The sequence below is a fragment of the Notolepis coatsorum genome, assembly GCF_963971535.1.
Source record: "Notolepis coatsorum genome assembly, chromosome: 3".
In the NCBI taxonomy this organism is placed as follows: domain Eukaryota; kingdom Metazoa; phylum Chordata; class Actinopteri; order Aulopiformes; family Paralepididae; genus Notolepis; species Notolepis coatsorum.
In genome coordinates this window covers 194,176,068-194,200,635 of record NC_140167.1, presented here as the reverse complement: position 1 = coordinate 194,200,635, position 24,568 = coordinate 194,176,068, and the positions used below count along the sequence as shown (strand labels likewise).

Here is a 24,568-nt window from a genome sequence, read left to right as displayed (position 1 = left end):
TCTGGGGATTATCTTTTGGTAGTTGTTGATGAATATTCAAGGTACCCAGAGGTTGAGATTCTTCAGTCCACGTCAGCCAGGGCCACTATCCCTAAACTCGACAATATATTCTCAACACTGGGAATTCCACTGCAGGTCAAAACGGATAATGGCCCCCCCTTTCAGAGCTCGGAATTTGCAGATTTTGCAACATATTTGGGTTTTAAACACAGAAAGATAACTCCATTGTGGCCTCAGGCGAATGGAGAGGCAGAACGGTTCATGCGCACCTTGGAGAAGAATATACGGGCTACACATGTTGAAGGTCGTCCATGGAAACAGACTCTATATGCATTTCTACGCAACTACCGTGCCACGCCACACTGCTCCACTGGGATGGCTCCAGCTGATGTGCTGTTTGGTAGGCCTCTGAGGATCAAGCTACCCACGCCTGCTGTCCACTATCAGTCTCCGACTGATGCAAAAATACGACGAGCAGATGCAATGGCGAAGGACAGGATGAAACATAATGCGGAAAGGAGGCGCCATGTGGTTCCTTTGGCTCTGAAGGCTGGTGATAGAGTTCTCTGTCGTCAAAAGAAGGAAGGGAAGCTATGCCCTGCTTACAATCCACACCCATACAAGATCATCGCGATCAAAGGCTCCATGGTGACAGCTAAACGTAACAATCATGTCATCACCAGAAACTCATCCCACTTTAAGAATTTACCTAAGGTGGATGATCACCACTCTCAATCAGCTGACATGCAAGGTGTCATAGACTGGACTGAAATAGATCCTCACTACACTGCAGAACGTTTATGCCCTGACAGCCCCAGGCCACAGCCACCTGGTCACAGGTACCCAGTGAGGGAAAGCAGAAGACCCCCATCATACCTCACTGACTTTGAATAATGTGCATAATGTAATAATGTTCTAAAATACATTGTTGAGTTCAACTAATGTGTAGTTATTGTTAAAGAAAAGAAATGTAAGGAAAGGAGGGTTGTAATGTCCATGGTTCATATAGTTGACTTTATGTTCATAATGTTCAGTGAGCTTGGTAATGTTTAGTTCTGACCTATAGAGGGCGCTCTATGTTTTACTCCTCAAGAGCGAGACACTCGGGTGATCTTGTCAGTGCACTACGGAGAAGCAGCGGGAGTATTGTGATTTGTGGTAGTTCTAGCCATAACAGCAGGAATGTGTCTGGAAGCTTGAAGACGTTCATAAAGAGTCAAACCAGGAATCAATGTGTCGGAGCCTTCATTCTAAAACTTTACAGGTACCTCAAAAGTACCGAATTCGGTACCCATCCCTAATGGCCGATGCTGCTAAACCCAGTCATGAGGAAATGTTATGGAAGTTGATTGGCACTCGGCGAAGTAGGCTGGGCATGTTGACAAAGAAAAATAATGAAATCATCACACTCATGAAAAAAGACAAGAAAGATGATATGGACTATCATGTTTGCATGTTCAATGATCTGTTGTCAACATTTATGGAGATGCAAGTGGCTGTGCAGCACATGTTGCCTGAAGAGGAAAAAGAGGCTGATCATGCCAGCTGGTTTGAACCAAAGCTCTTGGATTTCAAAGACTTTCTTAGTCAAGTTAACATGTGGGTGCATGGTGTGCTGGAGTTTGATGATAAGGATGCCGATAACCATGACTTGCCAAGTAATTTGGGTTTAAATGTTGATGCTACATCAGAATGTGCTGTAAAGTTGAAAGAGGATTCAAACCTACAGGATATGATTCATCCCCATGACAGCATCTCTGCTGTTTCTAGCACAAAGACACATGCATCCATAACATCAAAAGCATCATCTGCTAGACTAAGAGCAAAGGCTGAGCATGCTGCTTTTGAGGCTAAAGCTGCAATTTTGCAAAGGAAACACATGCTTGATATGGAAGAATCCATATCCATATCCAGACTAAAATCACAAAGAGAAGCACTGGAAATTGAAGCTGAGCTGGCTGCTTCAATTGCAAAAATAAAGATACTGGAACTGGAAGAGGGTGAAAAATCCTCTCTTGCTCGGGCAAGAATAAGAACATCACTGGATGGCAAAGCAAGTTGGAATGGAAGTGAGCAAAATAATTTTCATGAATACAAACCATCGTTAACACAGAAACATTACAGGATGTATCCAATGCCACTGAATACATGATTCCAAAAGGGAGGCCAAGTCTTTGCAAATCAAGGCCCCATTCTCCTGCTCTGCATACAAGCTTGAGACAAACACCATTGACCAATACAGGAGGTGCCAATGTATTTGACTCTCAGAGCAGGTTACAGACAGGATGATGTGAACAATAACCAGAATGCTCTTGCTAACGCTATCCAAAAACAAAATGACATCACTCAATTCCTGATAAAGCAACAGCAGAGCTCTCTACTGCCAACAAGAGACATACCAGTGTTTAGTGGTGACCCACTTCATTATAGGTCATTCATTAAAGCCTTCCAACATGGGATTGAGAGTAAAACCGATAACATGCAAGACAGACTTTATTATTTGGAGCAGTACACAACAGGCCAACCGAGAGAACTCATTCACAGCTGTTTACACATGGATCCTACAAGAGGATACAACAAAGCAAGACAACAGCTTCAGTTAAACTTTGGCAATGAGATGAAAATAACAACTGCCTATATGGATAAAGCCCTGAGCTGGCCAGTCCTTAGAGCAGAAGATGGTAATGGTTTGCGTTCCTATGCACTGTTTTTGAGAGGCTGTTTTAATACGATGCAGGATATGGAGCACATGATGGAGTTGGAAAATCCAACGCATCTCAGAACCATCGTCTCAAAGTTACCATTCAAGCTCCGTGATAAATGGAGATCAGCCGTGTGTGACTTTCAGGAAAGATATGAAAGAAGAGCCAGGTTTGGAGATCTAGTAAAGTTTGTGGAGAAGCAAGCCAGAATAGCATTGGACCCAGTCTTTGGGGACATTCAAGACTTTGCAACTCAAAAACCAGGTACAAAGCCTAAGTATACAGACTCAACGCAAAAAGCTAAACCGTCCAGCAGAGGGAGCAGTTTTGCAACAAAGATAACTGCTATACCAGACAAAGTTGTGGAGTCAAGCCTGACTAGAAACAAAGAACAGGACAACATAGTGGATGCTTCTAAAAAACGCTGCACTTTTTGTGATAATGGGCATGCATTGGAATTCTGTCAGAAGTTGAAACACAGACCAAACGAGGAGAAAGTTGAGTTTCTCAGAAGCAAAGGACTGTGTTTTGGATGTCTCACAAGGGGACATATGAGCAAGAACTGTCAGAAGCGCATGACCTGTCAACAATGCCAGCGAAACCACCCCACTTTGTTGCACAGAGAAATTAAAAATAAAGGAAGCATGCAAGCAGAGGTAAATGTTTCCAAAGAAGCCACCAAAGACAAAGCTCCAGTAACCAGTGCAATGGTCTCTCTAGATATCAGCGGCTCTACTGGGGCCGGTAACAAAGAATGTGCGCTTGCCATTGTACCAGTTCAGGTAAAGCTCTCGAAAGGAAGCAAGATTGTGCACACATATGCCTTTCTGGACAATGGAAGCACCGGTACATTTTGTACTGAAAAGTTGATGACGAAGCTAAATGCTACAGGAAAAAAGGTGGAGATACTTCTGACAACAATGGGCCAAGATACCAGGCAGTCAAGGCTTGTTCCCAGTTTTAAAGTTTCTGGACTAGAAGTGGCTGCTCTTGAGAGTGATTCTTTCCTGCAATTGCCAGAATGCTATACTCAACAAAGCATTCCTGTCACAAAGGACAACATTCCTACAGAAGACGATATCCGACAGTGGCCATATCTAATGGATGTTGAGTTAATGCAAATTGATGCCGATGTTGAGCTACTGATTGGTGTCAACACACCTAAGGCTTTGGAACCATGGAGAATCGTCAGCAGTGAAGGTAATGGGCCTTACGCTATAAAGACTATCCTTGGATGGGTGGTCAATGGGCCACTCCATGATAACATCGGCCTGGATGAATGTGGTCATCCTAGCATTAGTGTCAACCGTACATCCATTGAAAGAGTGGAGGAACTGCTAATCAAGCAGTATAATCAAGACTTTCTAGAGCAGCATGATACAGACAAAAGCGAGATGTCCATGGAAGACCAAGAGTTCATGCAGATTGTGTCCAGCTCTGCTATGCTAAAAGATGGGCACTATCATTTGAAACTACCCTTTCGGAAGAAGGATGTAAAGATGCCTAATAATCGGCCATTGGCGGAGCAGCGAGCACTGCACCTCTTGAAAAAGTTCAAAAAGAATAACACATTCTTTGAGGAGTACAAAGGCTTTCTTCAGGATGTTATCGACAAAAGATATGCTGAAATGGTTCCCCAAGAGCAAGTAAAACGTGACGACGGGAAAGTGTGGTACATTCCACATCACGGAGTTTACCATCCAAGAAAGAAAAGAATTCGTGTTGTGTTTGATTGTGCCTCATCTTTCCGGGGTGCATCCCTGAATCAAGAGCTTCTCCAAGGACCTGATTTAACAAACTCCCTCATCGGCGTGCTCCTCTGTTTTCGCCAGAGTCAAATTGCCCTCATGGCTGACGTGGAAGGAATGTTCCACCAGGTAAAGGTAGCAGATGAAGATGTTGACCTGCTGCGTTTCCTCTGGTGGCCTAATGGTGACATCAGCCAAGAGCTTGTTGAGTACAGAATGACTGTGCACCTGTTCTGTGCCGTATCCTCTCCAAGCTGTGCCACCTTCGCACTGAGGAAGACTGCGGATGACAATCAGGATGACTTTCCACAGGAGGTAATCAATACCATCAAAGAGAACTTTTATGTGGATGACTGTTTGAAGTCTGTCAAAACCGAAGGTCAGGCCTTGTCACTGTATCAAGGCCTCAAGGAGGTGTGTTCCAAGGGAGGATTCAAGCTGACCAAATGGATAAGCAATTGTCGCTCTGTACTCTCTCGGATTCCTGAAGAGGACAAGGCCAAATGGGTAAAAAACCTTGACTTGGATAGGGAGAGTCTCCCTATGGAAAGAGCTCTAGGAGCCCAATGGAACATTGAACTTGACACGTTCAACTTCAACATGGCAGTAAAAGAACAGCCCACTACAAGACGAGGCATCCTCTCAGTTGTCAGCTCTGTGTACGATCCCCTGGGATTTCTGTCTCCAGTCATACTAACTGCCAAGATAATTCTACAGAATTTGTGTAGGATCGGATGTGGCTGGGATGCAGACGTTCCAGACACGATTGCTCAACAGTGGCATAGATGGCAAACCGAATTGCCCCAGCTAGATGCATTCTATGTGGACAGATGTTTCCTACCAAGAGACTTTGAGATAAAGACAGCCCAGTTACATAATTTCTGTGATGCCAGTGAAGCAGGGTATGGGACAGTGACCTACCTTCGCTTCACAAGTGACAAGGATGACATACATACTGCCTTCGTCATGGGGAAAGCTAGAGTGTCTCCATTAAAGCAGACTACCATTCCAAGACTTGAGCTTACAGCCGCAGTCTTGGCTGTTCAGATGGACAAGATGCTAAGACGTGAACTACAGTTTCAACTTGATGAATCAGTCTTCTGGTCTGACAGCATGACTGTCCTGAAGTACATCTCTAACAGAACTAAAAGATTCCAGACCTTTGTAGCAAACAGAGTGGCCACCATCACAGATCTGTCAAAGCCATCTCAATGGAGATACATCTGCTCTAAGTTAAACCCTGCTGATGAGGCCTCTCGTGGTCTGCGAGTTGATGCTTTCTTGAAGTCAAAAAGGTGGATCCAAGGCCCGGGATTCCTCTCAGGCCCTGAATCACATTGGCCAAGATCTCCTGAAGAGATTGATGCTGTTTCTGTTGACGATCCTGAGGTGAAAAAAGATGTCTCTGTCTACAGTACAGTCATAAACAAAGACGAAGCTGCCACATGGAAACTCATTAATCACTTCTCATCATGGTATGACCTCAAAGTAGCTGTGGCATGGATGCTGAAAGTTAAAAAGATGCTTCGATTGCAATGCCAAGAAAGAAAAAGCGCACAAAAGACACTTGGACAAGTTGATTACAAGCAGCAGCAAGGTAAATTTGCAGGTCTTTCAGTTGATGACATGGTCCAAGCAGAGGAGGCAGTCATATCTGAGGGTAGGTGGAAGGCTCAGCAAGTCTGCCTTACCTGAGGAAGTTAAACACCCAGCCATCCTTCCCAAGGACAGTCATGTTTCAAAACTGATCCTTTGTCACATACACAAGCTGGTAGGACACAGTGGAAGAAATCACATGCTGTCCAGGTTGCGACGGAAATATTGGATTCTCTGTGCAAATTCTGCAGCAAGAACTGTTATCCGGAAATGTGTAATCTGTCGACGCAAACATGGAAAGGTGGGAGAACAGAAGATGGCTGATCTTCCCACAAACAGAATCTCTCCAGACCTACCTCCTTTCACGCATTTAGGAGTGGATTATTTCGGACCTATCGAGGTTAAGAGAGGAAGATCCACTGTGAAAAGGTATGGTGTAATATTTACATGCCTGACCTGCAGAGCTGTTCATCTTGAAATGGCTCACTCCCTGGACACAGACTCTTGCATTAGTGCCCTTCGGCGATTCATATGTAGAAGAGGACAAGTGCTAGAGATAACGTCAGATAATGGCACCAACTTCATCAGCTCTAATCGTGAGCTAAAAGAAGCCTTGAAGCAATTGAACCAAGACAAGATTCAAAGGGTAATGCTACAGGATGGTATAAAGTGGAAATTCAACCCTCCCCACGGAGCCCACCACGGGGGGGGGTCTGGGAGCGGCTCATTCGTCAAGTAAAGAGTGTCCTTCAATCCGTCCTGACACAGCAAACCATTGATGATGAAGCTCTGCAGACAGCCTTATGTGAGGTGGAAGCCATTCTCAATGATCGTCCAATTACTTCAGTCTCAGATGACCCAAATGACCTTGAGCCTCTTACACCAAACCATCTTATTCAGCTCAAGGGTAAACCAATCTTACCTCCAGGTCTGTTCACCCAAGAAGATTCGTATGCTCGGAGGAGATGGAGGCAAGTGCAGTATCTCGCAAACCTCTTCTGGAAAAGATGGACATCTGAGTATCTTCCTATAATGCAGCAACGCCAAAAGTGGAACAGCATAAAAAGGAGTTTAAGCCCTGGAGACTTGGTACTCATAGTGGACAGCTCAGCTCCACGCAACTCATGGCTGATGGGACGAATCATTGACACCATGCCAGACTCCAGAGGTCTGGTTCGTCGTGTTCGAGTTAAAACAAAGAGCGGCGTATTGGAGAGACCTATCACCAAGCTTTGTTTGCTCCTGGAAGAAGCAACATCTTGACATTGAATCAGCGGACTCATCGACACCTACACACATACTGATTGACACCGATCATTGAACAATGCACACTCTCAAGAAGAGCAAGAAACGCATGGACTTTGAAAACCCGTAAAAAAGAATATGTATATAAACTAGTTTTCATGGTAATTGCTGCTTATATTATATGGGCTCCATTTCTATTGATAATTGCCTTGCTTGGCAATTAGGGGCCGGTGTGTTGGAGCCATTCTATTGTGTTCTTAGTGTATCTATCATTTGTTTACATTTTGTTTCTGCCCCTCTGTAGTCATTTACCCCACCTAGTATCCAAAGGCCGGTAGTGCATGTTGAGAGTGGGGGGCGGGGACTCTTGGAATCTCAGGTGGTTTAATGAGCAGGAAGAGAAGGCCTAGGCATGGTAAAAATGTTTGGTGAAGGTGCCAGGTCATACATTTTTCTTTAAACCACATCAGTGTTAGAATACTATTATTTATGAGTATTGGAATCTTTCTTTTGGTGTTTTATTTAGATGCTTAAAATAAATCTATAATTTAATTCATAATACCTTGGATCTCGTTTTGGATTTTTTGGAATGTGCATGTTAAAGACACTACCTGGTTGACCTACAAGGAGCCATTACAATAACGTTGATCGTATCAAACTGCATTTGATCATCTAATATATGCATTTATGCCTATATCTCACGTTCTATGAAATACTGCAGAAAACGATAAAAACATATTTATACTCTAGACCAGGGGTTCCCAAACTTTTCAGGCCGGGGCCCAGAAAATAAGGCGTCAGAGAGCCGCGGCCCAATGCACATCGTCTGGCTTTTTTTTTTTTTTTTTTGTCATGCGACCGATTTTTTAAGCCAAATATCACTTCAATCCTATTAAGTTAGTTCAAGTTAGTTATTCATTTATATGTGCTATTTATGAGAGGGCTAACTTGTTGCAAAATAATAATGATAATAATAATAGCCTCATTAAAATACTATTGTTGCTTCTGTTGTTTTCAGCGTTTTATGTGCATAATCTGTTATTTAGTTTGAAATGTTCGTTGAAATAAGTAGATTTTTCGTTTTTGTTTATTTATTAAGTTAATATAAAACCATATAGTCACATTTTAGAATACAATAGAATAGAATTTTAGAATACAACTAAAAACACTGTCCTGGCCTGCTTCTAAGTTCAGTGGCCTGACAAAAAAAATTAAAACAAAAAAAAATTAAAAAATTTAAAATTAAAAAACGTTTTTTTTTTTTTTTTTTAAATCATCTCGCGGCCCATCCGTGGCTGCTTGCGGCCCACCTTTGGGTCGCGACCCCGACTTTGGGAACCACTGCTCTAGACGGTAGGGGTGGACGGTATGGTCTAAAATTTATATCACGGTATAATTTGAAGCATAGACGGTAACGGTATATATCACGGTATCATCGTTTTTGATACTTTTTTTTTTAATTTTATATAATTTTTTTTTTTTTATAAAATATATATATTATATAATTAGACTTGTACTTGTATTATCTGCGAGACATCGCCACCACGCAACAAGCTCCACTGTCTGTGTGTACTCTAGTAGCCTCCAGCTACGGCCAGGATTCTCTGGAGCTGCACCTGGACCTATACTCGAGTAGCCTCGAGCAGAGCTACGGCCAGGATTCTCCGGCGCTGCACCTGGACCCTATTGGCATAACGTTACTTAACTGTGCTCAGCAAGCCCTCAGCTCGAATACGCATCGAATCAGTGTTATAAGACATTGATATCAGGAGCTATCTGTAGCTACTGCTAGCCGGATATATAACGTTAATACAACGCCTCAGTGAATTATTTCGTTCAATGGGACATTTCGTTTTGAACGGTGAACTAACTTGCGCTAACGTGAGCTAACAGGTAGCATACACGTCTCTCTACTAGACTTTGTGGAGCGTTTGTTGATGTCAGGAGCTATCGGTAGCTGGCCGACTAGATACCGTTCGGTTAGACAATGCCTCATCATGTATTAAACTAAAAGTGAATAGTTGACTGGGTCATTTTGTAACGGTAGCTAAGCTAACGTTAGCTCAGGGAGACGCCGCCGTCCTCCCGTGTCTATACGTTACTATATGAATTGAAAATGGGGGACCCTGATGGAAACAAGACAAACGTCTTTCTCAGGTCTGCATCCCCTTAACAATTGTATGTATTGAGCCGTACTGTATTGTACCCATTCTGCAATCTGTTAAATAAAGTTTTCATTCCCGTCCCACTAGACCAGTGGTTCCCAAAGTCGGGGTCGCGACCCAAAGGTGGGCCGCGAGCAGCCACGGGTGGGCCGCGATATGATTTAATTTTTTTTTTTTTTTTTTTTATTATTCTTTTTTTGTCAGGTCACTGAACTTAGAAGCAGGCCAGGATAGTGTTTCTAGTTGTATTCTAAAATGCTATTCTATTGTATTCTAAAATGTGACTATATGGTTTTATATTAACTTAATAAATAAACAAAAACGAAAAATCTACTTATTTCAACGAACATTTCAAACTAAATAACAGATTATGCACATAAAACGCTGAAAACAACCGAAGCAACAATAGTATTTTAATGAGGCTATTATTATTATCATTATTATTTTGCAACAAGTTAGCCCTCTCATAAATAGCACATATAAATGAATAACTAACTTGAACTAACTTAATAGGATTGAAGTGATATTTGGCTTAAAAAATCGATCACCTGGCAAAAAAAAAAAAAAAAAGCCTGACGATGTGCATTGGGCCGCGGCTCTCTGACGCCTTATTTTCTGGGCCCTGGCCTGAAAAGTTTGGGAACCCCTGCACTAGACTACTAGACCCGTGTTTACATGCGTGCGGTAGGGGCTGGCACGCCCACTGCGCGAAGCCTCCTAAATAACTTTTTCCAGTTCGCACATATCTATTATCTATGACTAATTCTATCTATTTTTAGGGGCAAATGCGAGTGAAATAGTCGCGCTGTGGTTACATGACGTCATTGCTATTTTAGAGCTGCCCTACCGGTTACACGGTATAGTCAAAATCCATACCGTAGAGCAAATTCATACCGTTTATACCGTATACCGTTTATACCGTCCACCCCTACTAGACGGTATTTTAGTATGAATGTGTGAATGAAAAATAAAACGTTCCTATAGTCAAGTCAAGTCAAGTGCGTGTCTCGTGTGTGCTCGTGTGTGCTTATGTGTGGATAGTTCAGTGTTCTGTGGTACTCAATGTTCATTGTTCAGGACTCTGATGGCCTGGGGGAAGACGCTAAGCCTAAGCCTCTCTGTCCTAGTAGCTGGGGTTCGCAGGCGTCTGCCTGACCTCAGCAGCTGAAACAGGCTGTTATTGGGGTGGTGGGGGTCTTTCATTATTCTGCAGGCTCTGGATTTGCACCTCTTGTTGTATAGAACCTGCAGGGGAGGTAGTGCAATACCCGTGGTACGCTCGGCTGAGCGCACCACTCTCTGTAGGGCCTTCTTGTCCTGTGCCGTGCTGTTTCCATACCAGGCAGTGATGTTTCCGGTCAGGATGCTCTCTACCGCTCCTGAGTAGAAGGACTGGAGTATCTTCCCCGATACTCTGAACTTCCTTAACTGTCTCAGGTGGTAGAGGCGCTGTTTCGCCTTCTTTACTACTGTGTCTATGTGTGTTGACCATGTCAGATCCTCTGAGATGTGGACCCCCAGGTACTTAAAGCGGCTCACCCTGTCCACGGTAGCCCCGTTAATCATCAGTGGTGTGTGCGTCTCCTGCTGTCCTCTCCTATAATCCACGATCAGCTCTTTGGTTTTACCAATGTTCAGGAGCAGGCTATTGTCCTGGCACCAGCGTTCCAGTACCTCAACCTCCTCCCGGTAGGCCTTCTCGTCGTTGTCCGAGATCAGCCCCACCACCACCGTGTCGTCTGCGAACTTCACTATGGAGTTGGAGCTGAACTTGGCCACACAATCGTGTGTGTAGAGTGAGTACAGCAGGGGGCTCAGAACACAGCCCTGGGGGGACCCGATGCTCAGGGTGATGGTGTTGGAGGTCTGACCCCCCACCCTGACCGCCTGGGGTCTTTCGCTCAGAAAGTCCAGTAACCAGGCGCTCAACGCCTATATATATATATACATACATATATATCCTGAACGATAGATAATTGATGTTGAATGGGCCATAGTAATGTCAATTTAGCAATACAATTTAAAAAGTTATAGCCCTGCAAAGAAGGTGAACATCTCCATAGACTTATAGCGCTGGCAGAGAGGGTACAATGATGGGTACAATGCCCGGCAGAGAATGGGTTAACTACAACAAGCAATGCTGTTTGTTATTTAAGATGAGGTCGGACTCGGCACTGACAGATTTGTGTTCATTGTGCTGCTTTTATAAAGCCTCAAATGGCAGCTTACAATATTTCATGAAACCAAAGTGTTTCGTTTGTCTAAGATTTAAAAAGGTTTAAACTTTACAGCACTGACAAAGTTGAACAAAGTGCACAAGTGCACAAGTCCCACAACATTGTTAACCAATTGTTCTTCCCGGTGCTTCCGCGCGCCCCGTGTCTCCCGGGGTGTCAGACACGGTATAACCTGGTGGGCACTGGGCACCACTCACCTCACCGTTGTCCAGCAGCGCCAGCGAGGACATCTGACCGCAGACGATGCCGATGGCCACCCTGTTCAGAAGACAGTTGGACTTGGACACCCGGCGCGGTGTGAGCTGGTTGGCGGTGGAGCCGGAGCCCACCTGACCCCAGTTGTTGTAGCCCCACGCAAACACCTGGCAGAGGAGAAGGAGGGGGTGGTTCCATCAGTTCTTCTCTCAGCTTATGGTTAATACTTCAAAAGGCATGACTACTGCTGCTGTAATAACTTTGTAATAACTTTTGTTATTTTATTCTTCTCACTCTTTTTGAGAAATAATTTTCCAGGACATTTCCAGTCGTTTTTCTTGACAATCCAGGAGAGCACTTACTCAAACCTACATATCATTTAAGTTTAAGTTCAAGTTTATTTGCAAAAGGGACAGTGCATAGTGCATATTAATCAACAATAAATGTAAATACGCCAGATTTAGCCAGAAGGCTAGATCTGTAGTCCCTGGCCAAGATGTTAAAAAGGCATTAAAGATTTTATTTAAAAAAGAAATACACATATAAAACAGAATAAAGGTTTATTTTTGTTTATTAAAAAGGTGAATTGCATACACACACAGTTAATGAATTTAACGTTTTTTTTTTTTTTAATTGTTCAAGCGTGTTACAGGTCCGGAAATTTGTAGGCATAGTGTTCCAATACTGTGTGGCTCTAACAGAGAATGCGGATTGTCCAAAAGCACTCTTCCTGAACGGAACCACGCAGTCCCCTTTGGATGAGGATCTTGTGTGTCTACTATTGTCCTTTCTGACACATACAGACTCAGTGGTGGGGGAGCCAGTCCGTGATTAAAAAAAAAAAACAAGGCAAGCATTACTGTACAATTGAATACTCTCTAGAGAAAGTAGTCTATACTTCTGGGTGATATGACAATGATGATACCTGTGAGGCTTCTTGTCCAAAATGTGTACTGCTTGTTTATAGAGGGACTCAAGTTTATAAAAAATTTAGAATTTTTTTATTTAGAACTTTAGAACACCATCGAGTATGTTCACACAAAATAATGTGGGGAGAATAATGCTGGCCATACACATATATTCTTCACATGTAAAAAAAAAATATACAAATCTACTGGTCAGATATTTTACACATAATGGAACAGATGTTCGAGAACGTGGGGTATCTAGAAAAACAAGATATACTGTTAGGAACACGCCCCAAAAACCTACAAAAAGAAGAATTATACCTTTTAATTTTTTTTTAGAGCTGCAGCACTTAAGAAAATAACAAGAGCTTGGAAAAAACTTGAATCTCCCAAAGTAAACAAGTGGTTAGAAACTGTAGAGGACATATATACATATCATTTAAGTTTAAGTTCAAGTTTATTTGCAAAAGGGACAGTGCATAGTGCATATTAATCAACAATAAATGTAAATACGCCAGATTTAGCCAGAAGGCTAGATCTGTAGTCCCTGGCCAAGATGTTAAAAAGGCATTCAAAAATGTATTTAAAAAAAATACACATATAAAACAGAATAAAGGTTTATTTTTGTTTATTAAAAAGGTGAATTGCATACACACACAGTTAATGAATTTAACTTTTTTTTTTAATTGTTCAAGCGTGTTACAGGTCTGGATATTTGTAGGCATAGTGTTCCAATACTGTGTGGCTCTAACAGAGAATGCGGATTGTCCAAAAGCACTCTTCTTGAACGGAACCACGCAGTCCCCTTTGGATGAGGATCTTGTGTGTCTACTATTGTCCTTTCTGACCACATACAGACTCAGTGGTGGGGGAGCCAGTCCGTGAATTTTTTTTTATTAACAAGGCAAGCATTACTGTACAATTGAATACTCTCTAGAGAAAGTAGTCTATACTTCTGGGTGATATGACAGTGATGATACCTGTGAGGCTTCTTGTCCAAAATTTGTACTGCTTGTTTATAGAGGGACTCAAGTTTATAAAAAAAATTTAATTTTTGAATTTAGAACTTTAGAACACCATCGAGTATGTTCACACAAAATAATGTGGGGAGAATAATGCTGGCCATACACATATATTCTTCACATGTAAAAAAAGAAATACAAATCTACTGGTCAGATATTTTACACATAATGGAACAGATGTTCGAGAACGTGGGGTATCTAGAAAAACAAGATATACTGTTAGGAACACGCCCCAAAAACCTACAAAAAGAAGAATTATACCTTTTATTTTATTTTGAGAGCTGCAGCATAATAACAAGAGCTTGGAAAAAACTTGAATCTCCCAAAGTAAACAAATGGTTAGAAACTGTAGAGGACATATATAGTATGTAAAAGGTGTACACGTCTCTGAGCGGATCTCGGCCTGTCTCTCTGACATCTCCGCCTGGATGACGACCAACCACCTCAAACTGAACCTAAGCAAAACAGAATTGCTCCACCTGCCGGCCAAATCCTCCCCCCTGACCGACCGTTCCATCACAGTCGAGAATGCAGCTGTGACCGGGTCCCCGACCGCCAAGAACCTTGGTGTTGTCCTCGACGACCAGCTGAACTTCTCTGCTCACATCGCAGCGACAACCAGAACCTGCAGATTCCTCCTGAGCAACGTGAGAAGGATCCGCCCCTTCCTGACAAAAGAAGCCACCCAACTCCTCGTCCAATCAACAGTCATCTCCCGCCTCGACTACTGCAACGCACTGCTCGCTGGCCTCCCGGCCACTGCCACCAAGCCTCTTCAACTCATTCAGAACGCAGCGGCCCGCCTGATCTCAAACCTACCGAAGTCGGCCCATGTCACCCCACTTCTTAGGGACCTGCACTGGCTCCCCATTGCTGCACGAATCCGCTTCAAGGCCCTCGACCTAGCATACCGTGCAGCAAAGGGAACCGCTCCCGCCTACCTCCGGTCAATAGTCTCCAACTACACACCCTCAAGACCCCTACGCTCTGCATCTTCTGGCCGCCTCAGACCTACTCCTATCCGAGCTCCGGGAGGGTCATCAAAGAGAAGCCGCCTATTCTCAGTCCTTGCCCCACAATGGTGGAATGAACTACCCACCCCAGTTAGAACAGCCAAAACCCGTCCAATATTTCGCAGTCGACTAAAGACGCACTTCTTCAACCATTATCTGAAATAAAAAAAAATAAAAAAATAAAAGATATCTAACCTTACTGTCATACACTTGTCCTAATAAACTAACCTACACTGTAGCACCCAACACTTTGATGAACATTGTTACTCAGCTGATAGAGTTGTGCCCTTCCTGATGACTTGTCGTACAGAACTTGTAAGTCGCTTTGGATAAAAGCGTCAGCTAAATGACTAAATGTAAATGTAAAAGGTAACTTACAAAATCAATAAGAATGAAAATATGCTGGAAAAAAGATGGTCTTTCTTTAAACTATGGAAAGGTATTAGATGACAGACAGATCAGGCTTTGAGATGAGGATTTAAGTAACATGTAACAGTAATAAAAAACTAGAGTAGTAGTAGCAGTAGTAGTAGGCAGAGAGTTATCTTTGATCTACTACTCAATTGTTGGCCTACACCTATAATGAAAATTCAAGTCTTTTTACTTTTATTTTTATATGCATGTGGGGACGAGTAGGGATGGATATTGGATGTATACCATGGATGGATGGATAGGTTTACCAGTCCAGGATCTATACAGGCACTCACTTTTTTGTTTGTGTTTTTGTTTTTGTATGGGTAATGGGTAAAAAAAAAGTGTCAAGATTTTAAATATGCGTAGGCCTATGTACATTTGTGTGTGTATGTACGTATATATGTATGGATTATGTTGGATTAAGTGTACACATACTACACTTAAATGTAAAGTGACTTCTTTGACATAATAAAGTATAAAAAATTTAAAAAGATTATTAAAATAGGTTAACCCTGCCTGGGACCAGCTTGTGATGCAGTACGACAGATGGGAAAAGATCATTGCATATAACAACGCTGCTTCAGTTGTCAGGTAGGAACGGATTAATCTAAAGTTACAAAGACCAAACTTCACTGTATGTGTAACTGAGGGGTACAATTCCCTGACTGTATTGATAAGTATGGTATCATTAAACCACTACCGCTTTATGTACTTTAATTACTGGCCATACAGTACATGATATATAAATATGATGAACACTTCCCACAATGAACCGGTTCCACACCAAGTGGTAATTAAGTATTTATTGCAGCAAAAGGTACATAATATACTTCTCTATTATACTTTGGATGCGCTTATAAGGCAAAGGAATGTGCGTAGGCAAATCAATAATGAATGTCCATTCTCTGGTTACGCAGGAGGTAATTATACAACCTGAATCTTAGGGAATTATATCTATGGTACACTAGTAATATATAGCGGGAGATACTGGAAGGGTCCCCCCGGTTGTAAGCCAGCAGGGGTAGAGGATCTGTCGGTAGTAGAGAGTCTGGTCAACGATGACTAAGGAGACTCCAAGTACAGGAGACGGTGCAATAGTCTCTTGATCCACAGACGAATACAGCTGTTCTCCGTAGACTGTAGCTCCACAGTGAAGAAAGCTAGCCGGCCTCAGGCTCTCTGAGGCACAGACTCGACCTGGCTCCTCACAGGGTAAATCCCACACGTGTAGGCGTCGGCGATTCTCCGCTCCATAAATCACAGGACCAAAACAAATATAATCCAGCCGCAAAGGGCTATGTAGTCGTCGGGTAGATTAATCCAGTGTACATGTCCACACGGTTCTCGTCTAGGTCTCCTCGGGTGAAAGCGCCATGAAAGCAGCCCAGCCTGGATAAGCACTCTAGCTGATACGAGGAAGCGTTGGTGATGCTGGTCACTGTAGAACTTTAGCCGCACGATACACTATACACAAATAGACTATTACTGACTTAATAGAAATATGTCGCACTCGACGGTATAGCGCCAAACTCTGACAATTCAGTTATTAATTCGCACGCGGTCTCAATGCTCTATTTGGGGCCAAACAGGCCATACTTCACCGCACGGAGTATCGTGGGTGAGGCTTCAACTTATTGGGTAACTCTACTTCTGTATTCACCTGCGCCATATTTATATGCACGGCGAACAAACTAGTGCCAACCTAATTTCCGTCTCGTATTCCTGGGCCAGGCCGGGCATGTACAGACATGTCTTGTCGGTGGCCTTGAACCTGACTCTGGAGGCATGGCTCTGGCGCCTGTGGACCACTGTCCAATAGGAGAATGAAATATTATGGTCTGGTCTAGGCTAAAGGGATATTCCGTGTATATGTACAAGGAATATACAAGGGATATCAAACGATATACAAATATTATGCAATATATATCAATCAATAAATATATATATATATATATATATATATAGTCCCACCTAATTAGCTAAGCAGAGACAGATTAACCGCACTGTCCACTACTCAATGTCTGTTGTGAGGGGTCGGGCAGTTCACAAAGTCATGGGGTCATGGTCGTCATCGATAGTATCGGGGAGCCTTGGCAGTTCTATTAGCCTCGCCACGGGTCGGGTGTAGATCCGTCCTTGGACGAGCACTTCGGCTGCTCGGACCTTTCCGTCGGCACCGGTGATCACTTTGCTTACGCGACCAGCCGGCCACATAGCTCGGGGTAGTGACTGGTCGATAATCATGACGACTGTTCCTTCTGTCAAATTGTCTCTCTCTTTCACCCATTTCTGGCGGGTCTGTAGAGACGGTAGATAGTGGAGTAGGAAGCTGTTCCAAAACTTGTCAGCCAATACTTGACTGTACCTCCACATTCTTCGGCCGTTCGCTTCTTCAGGCCTGTACATTGTCTGTGGTAGCGCGGGGTCCAGCCGCCTTATCAAGAGTGTGTTGGGGGTGACTGGGTCGACATCTGCTACATCACTTGAGACGTAACCGAGGGGCTTTGAGTTCAATACTCCCTCGATCTCCGTGAGGACTGTCATTAGGACTTCTTCCGCCACGGTCTGGGCCCCAAGCACGGCGTACAGGGCTGTCTTTATTGAACGTACTTCTCGTTCCCAAGTTCCACCGAAGTGAGGTGCGTTTGGGGGATTAAACTGGAAGTCAATCTGGGATGGAGCGAGGTGGGTCTTAAGTTCTGGGCCCATAGCTTGGAAGCTCTCTCTCAGCTCTCTTTCTCCGCCTTTGAAGTTTGTCCCGTGATCAGACAATAATATAGACGGTTTGCCTTTCCGCGATGTGAATCTTCGGAAGGCCATAAGGAATGAGTCTGTGCTCATGGTTGGAAGGAGTTCTATATGCATCGCTCGGGTGGTCATGCATTTGAATACAATACCCCACCGCTTCTCGGTTCCTCTTCCTTTCTTTATATACAGCGGGCCGAAACAGTCCATACCGGTGGAGTGAAAAGGCTTGTCGCCGAGTCGGAGGCGACAGGGAGGTAGGTCAGCCATCCGGGGTATACTGGGCTGCGCTCGCCACTTACGACAGTCTAGACAGGTTCGCTGGAAGCGCCGCACTGCTTCTCTCCCTTGCAGTATCCAATAACGACGTCTGATCTCCGCGAAGACTCTCTCTGCCCCGGCGTGATGCACATCCTCGTCGTATTTCTTTATGATCAGCTCTGTGACCTTGTGTCTGCTGTTTAAGACGGGTACTTGACGTCATCCGGTAAGTCTGGGGCTCTCCGCAGACGACCACCCACTCTGATGAGACCATGGGCGTCGCTCTCGGGGGCTAGGTGGAGCAGTCTGCTGTCTGATGGGACGGGCTTTGCTCCCTGTAGACAGTCTAGCTCATCGGGGAACGAGTCTCTCTGGGCTCGTTGTAGTAGAAGAAGTTCTGCTTCTTCGTAGTCAGCTGCTGTAATGTCAGTAGTGAGCTGAACCTCTGGGTGGTGCCACAGGAATGTCTTTAGCTGCGCACTCTCTAGGGTGAGGCAATCGTCTATGTCGGGGTCTGTGGAGACGAGTGTGTTCAATCCACAGAACATAGATTTCTTGTTTTCGGCCTCCTCTTTACTCGCTTCCCGTGGGGTGGGTGTAGGCCACTCTTCTTCCGGGAGCTTGAGGAACTCTGGCCCGTCACTGTATAGGTTGTGACGGGTGAGGTCATCCAGGGACATTCCCCGGGTGATGACGTCAGCTGGGTTGTGTTTTGTGTCCACATACCTCCAGCTTGCTACTTCTGTTAAATCTTGAATCTCTGTGACTCTGACTCCCACGAAGACCTTGTATCTGCACGAATCAGACCGGATCCATGTGAGTACTGTCGTGGAGTCTGACCACAAGATTGTTCTTTGCACCGGAATGGTGAGTTCACGTTGGATTAACGTGGCGAGTTGCGCTCCTGCTAGGGCTGCGCAGAGCTCTAGACGCGGGATAGATTGCTGCTTTCGTGGGGCTATTCTTGAGCGAGCCAGGATGAAAGCAGTATGTATTTCTCCTCCCTCCTCTCGGGCACGCAAGTAGGCCACCGAACCGTAGGCTACTTCGGAGGCGTCGCTGAAGACGTGCAGATCCATCTGGCACGTCTCCGACCTCACTGTGGGTGGGAAGTAGCTGCGGCGTATGTTGACACCTGGGAGTGAGCTGAGTTCCGTCTCCCACTCTCTCCATGTGGATGCAAGGTGTTCGGGTATGGGGTCGTCCCAGCCCTGGTCCTTGTCCCATAACGCTCTTACAATCATCTTTGCCCTGGTGGTGTAAGGTAGAATACATCCCAACGGGTCATATTGTCTGGCGAGTGTTCTGTATACACTCCGTCTGGTGGTCGGTAGTGCAGTCGACCTTCCCTGCTCCTTGGTCAGGGGTGTGTGTTTATAATGGAGCGAGTCTGTTTTGAAGCGCCAGACTAGTCCTAATGTCATTTCTTGGGCTTCTCCTGGGATGGTCGCCATCCAGGTCTCGCTGCTTGCTGCCTTGTCCTCGGGGGAGAGGCTGCGCAATACTTGCGGGTCGCTGCTGGCCCACTGCCTGAGATCAAAGCCGCCTTTGATCAGGGAGGCGCGGAGCTTGAGTAGAAGGGCCTCGGCTTCTTCTGGCGTCGAGACGCTTTGCAGACAGTTGTCCACGTAGAAACTATTTCCTACACTTTGTCGGACCTCTTCATCAGCTGCTGGGTCCTCTGCGACGTGTTTTTGCAGTGCAAACGTAGCACAGCATGGGCTGCATGTGGTTCCGAAAGGGAGGACTTCCCATTGATAGATGGCTGGTTGCTCATCCCCGATCCTCTCTCTCCATAGGAACCGCAGCAGGGGCTTGTCCTCCTCCACTAGTCTCACCTGCAGGAACATCCCTTTGATGTCGCCGCTGATGGCCACCTTGTCTTGGCGGAAACGTAGTAACACGCCTAGTAGAGAGGGGCCGAGTGTTGGGCCGGGCAAGAGCTCTTTATTCAGATTTTGTGATCCGATCTGGTAGCTGCAGTTGAACACAATACGATCCTTGCCGTTGTGGTGGACTTTGTGGTGCGGCACGTACCATGATTCGGTCGTCTGATCGGCCTCTTTAATGTCAATTTTCTGTATGTGTCCCGCTGTGATTAGCTTGTTAATCTCAGCGCGGTACACCGTCTCTTGAGCGGGATCTCTGGCTAGGCGCCGCTCTGTGTTCAATAGATACCGCTCCGTCGCTTCTTTTGGGGCGTGGAAGGTAGGCATACCCTCTCGCCTCAGGAGTGGAGTTGCGTATCTCATCACTCCGTTGACTTTGACTCTCTTTGTCCCCTGCTCGAGGAGGGCTATAGCGTAAATGTCTTCCTTGGAACGAATGTCTTTCTTTTCGTTCTTAAAGGGCATTGTCTCTAGTGTCCATAGCCTCTCGACATGCTGTAGGAGGGTGGTGTCTTCTTCTGTCACTCTGGAGTGGAGGCAGTTAGTGGCTGCTGTTCGGTTAAGAGACTTAGCGAGGGGGCCTTGTAATGTCCATCCTAGGCGGGTCTCGACTGCTGCAGGACAGCCTCTGGGCCCTGTGTGGACCCGGTCTATCGGGACGATGAGGTCTGCATGGTCTGAGCCTATCAGCAGGGTCGGGGTGGCGCCGTCTATGAGCGGTATAGGTAGTTGACGCAGGTGCACATATTTATCCATCAGCTTGGCGATGGGGTAGGTGTACTGCGACAGGCCTATTTCTTGGCTGGTGAAAGCATTAGTAATCCTATACCGTCTCTCTGGCTGCCCGCTTGCTGCGATAGTGAAGGAGACATTCTCGCCCTTTATCGTCTTTAGATCTCTTCTTATTGTCCGAATCGTCATCTGGTTTTCGCTCCCCCGCAGCCCCAGCTGGGCCGCAGCGGACGCGAGGAGAAGGGTCTTCTCTGACCCGTCGTCAAGGACGGCGTAAGTGTCCATGACCTTATCTTGGTAACTCAGTGTTACGCGGACCACCTTTAAGAGCACCCGGGCGCCCCCGCTGCTGGCGGGGTCAATGTACATAACACTTGCCTTTGTGCTGCTTGAGGGTGCAGGCTTTCTTCTGTTACTGTCGTGTAGGACATCTAGGTGGGCTCCGTCACACCGACTACACCTCTTCTTTAAGCGGCAATCGGCTGCCATGTGACTGCGCGCACATCGGTAACAGCGTCGGTTGGACTTTATCCATTGACTCACCTCGCCGGCGGTCATCTTCTTGAACGTGTCACATTGTGACAACCAGTGTTCCTTTTCGCAGTACGGGCACACCATCTTCCACTTCTCTTTCATCGAGGGGGTACTGTGGTTCTTGCTGCTCGGTACTGATTCTGATTGGTGCATGACGGTCACCAATCTTCGGCCATCGTTTGCTCTCCTAGGTCCCTCTCTGGAGCTTGGGGTGCTCCGCATGAACGTATCCAACCGTAGGCTGTTGACTTCTCTCGCCAGGAAGTCGGCTAGGTCTAGGAGGGATGGCTCGGGACCGTTAGGATCACGGTGGTCTCTTTGCCGCCTGAAGCGCTCTTGTCGGGCGGGCGGAAGCTTCTCTAAAATCCTCTCGACATTAGAGTTCGCGTACAGTTCGTGCATACCCCTTTCTCTTTGCGCCCCCAGCATCCCTACCAGGGATTGTACCTTGATAGACAGGTCATCTAGTGAGCGATTGTCTGTGGCTGGGGGTAGGCGGTCAATATGCCTTATCTCTTGTATTACGTAGTCCCATATGCGTCCATATCTTTGGTCGAGTGCTGCTAGAGCCGCTGTGTATGGGGTAGTAGAGGTGGCATAGGCCAGCGCTATATTGTGCGCTCGGGGCACCTTGAGGTGCTTCAGTAGGATAGCATACTTGTACGGTTCATCAGCTACATCGGACATCATTGTCTCTAAGCACATTCGTAGCTCCGTGTACTGTGCTCTGTTCTCGTGGGTGAAGTCCGGAAACGTCGGTGTGCCAATGTATGATGCCATGGATGGCTGGCACATCGGTGAGCGTTGGAAGAGAGGCCTCCTAGGCGAGTCTCCTCTTACGCCTCTTGGTGGGCTGGTACCTGCTGGGTACCATGGCCCGCGTATCCAGGTGCTGTTCCTCGGGGCTGGTCGTGCGTCAAGCTCACCCGTGAATTGAGTCGGGGGTCTGTAGCGCAGAGCCGCGGGGGTAGAGCCTGGGCTGTACTGGACCTCCTGGTCCTGTGGAGTACTGTGCTGCTGTCGGGCTTGACTCTCCTCCTCTCCCTCTTCTTCTTCCTCTGGCAGGTCCTCTAGATCCTGTAGTCGTCTATTTAGCCTCTCCGCGGTGTAGACAGTTTCTTCCTTGTAGCTGGGTCTCACTTGGACCGGTCGGGGAAGGGGTTCGGAGGGGGGTATAGGCTCTCTCTGGTGGTCGGGCTCAGGGTCGCTTGATCGGGTAGGGGAGGGTGCCCTTGACCCTTGTCTTGACGAGGCCCTGGAACCCCGTGCGGAGGGAGGGGGTGTTGCCCTGGTGATCAGCTGCTCCATTATCTGCGCTTGTAATCGGTCGCGCTCGGCTTCGCGCTTGGTGAGAGCGAGGTCGCGCTCTGCTTCTCTTTTGGCACCGGCAGCGGCGCGCTGGGCTTCGGCGGCGGCGCGCTGGGCTTCGGCCCGGTCCCTTACCATATTCTCTTCCGTCTGAAGGCGTCTAATCTCTAGACGTATACGATCTTCGTCGCTCCGTTGCTGCGCCTGAAGGCGTTCTCTTTCCATGGAAGAATGTTCGCGCTCACTAAGCGTCTGTGCTTGGAGTCGATCGCGCTCTGTTGAGGCTGCTAGGCTGGCGAGGAATGCCTGTGCCAGCATCTTGTCCGCCTCGCTGGGGGAAGACGCTGGTTGAGGTGATCCGCTCCTGGCAGTACTCGTTGGAGATCTGTTCTCCTGTGGCGAGTCCTGGAGATCCATCTCCGGGGTGCTCTCCTCTTCTTGTAGCGGGTAGAGTTCCATCCCTGGAGAGCTGTCTTTATCCTGGAGCTCTCCGGGGACTACTTCTTCGGTCTTGGCGGGGGGTAAAGTCATGTCGGGTCCCTCCTGGTCCCTACCGTGAGCTTGGTCAGTTACGTTAGAACCCACTAGGGCCTCTATTGGCGGGGTAGCCTGGTCGATAGGGTCGGACATAATTTTACTATCTACTTTTTCCGCGTTTACCATCTGTAGAAAGCTAGGTAGTATATTGGCAACGTAATCCTCTAAGTACTGAGGTGTCTGCCGTCTACGCTGCGGGCGATCTACTTTAGGAGAACCGTTTTGTGGAGTGTTCATCATTGGCCATGTCAATATTAATACCACTATATTAATATTACACTAGTTACCATCCGGCTCGAAGGACCAATTGTAACTGAGGGGTACAATTCCCTGACTGTATTGATAAGTATGGTATCATTAAACCACTACCGCTTTATGTACTTTAATTACTGGCCATACAGTACATGATATATAAATATGATGAACACTTCCCACAATGAACCGGTTCCACACCAAGTGGTAATTAAGTATTTATTGCAGCAAAAGGTACATAATATACTTCTCTATTATACTTTGGATGCGCTTATAAGGCAAAGGAATGTGCGTAGGCAAATCAATAATGAATGTCCATTCTCTGGTTACGCAGGAGGTAATTATACAACCTGAATCTTAGGGAATTATATCTATGGTACACTAGTAATATATAGCGGGAGATACTGGAAGGGTCCCCCCGGTTGTAAGCCAGCAGGGGTAGAGGATCTGTCGGTAGTAGAGAGTCTGGTCAACGATGACTAAGGAGACTCCAAGTACAGGAGACGGTGCAATAGTCTCTTGATCCACAGACGAATACAGCTGTTCTCCGTAGACTGTAGCTCCACAGTGAAGAAAGCTAGCCGGCCTCAGGCTCTCTGAGGCACAGACTCGACCTGGCTCCTCACAGGGTAAATCCCACACGTGTAGGCGTCGGCGATTCTCCGCTCCATAAATCACAGGACCAAAACAAATATAATCCAGCCGCAAAGGGCTATGTAGTCGTCGGGTAGATTAATCCAGTGTACATGTCCACACGGTTCTCGTCTAGGTCTCCTCGGGTGAAAGCGCCATGAAAGCAGCCCAGCCTGGATAAGCACTCTAGCTGATACGAGGAAGCGTTGGTGATGCTGGTCACTGTAGAACTTTAGCCGCACGATACACTATACACAAATAGACTATTACTGACTTAATAGAAATATGTCGCACTCGACGGTATAGCGCCAAACTCTGACAATTCAGTTATTAATTCGCACGTGGTCTCAATGCTCTATTTGGGGCCAAACAGGCCATACTTCACCGCACGGAGTATCGTGGGTGAGGCTTCAACTTATTGGGTAACTCTAC

The 24,568-nt window shown here is 46.0% G+C and overlaps 1 protein-coding gene across 1 annotated transcript in view; it reads right to left on the bottom strand.

Moving 5' to 3' along the window:
- The window catches only part of LOC311224426 (RCC1 and BTB domain-containing protein 1-like), a gene marked incomplete at its 3' end in the record, with an annotated part of 66,618 nt that overhangs the window by 31,333 nt on the left and 10,717 nt on the right, over positions 1 to 24,568 (bottom strand). Inside the window, exon 5 of the mRNA XM_084309409.1 lies at positions 11,891 to 12,055. Within this exon, the coding sequence (XP_084165535.1) occupies positions 11,891 to 12,055 (165 nt within the window). The remainder of the gene's footprint in view (positions 1 to 11,890; positions 12,056 to 24,568) is intronic.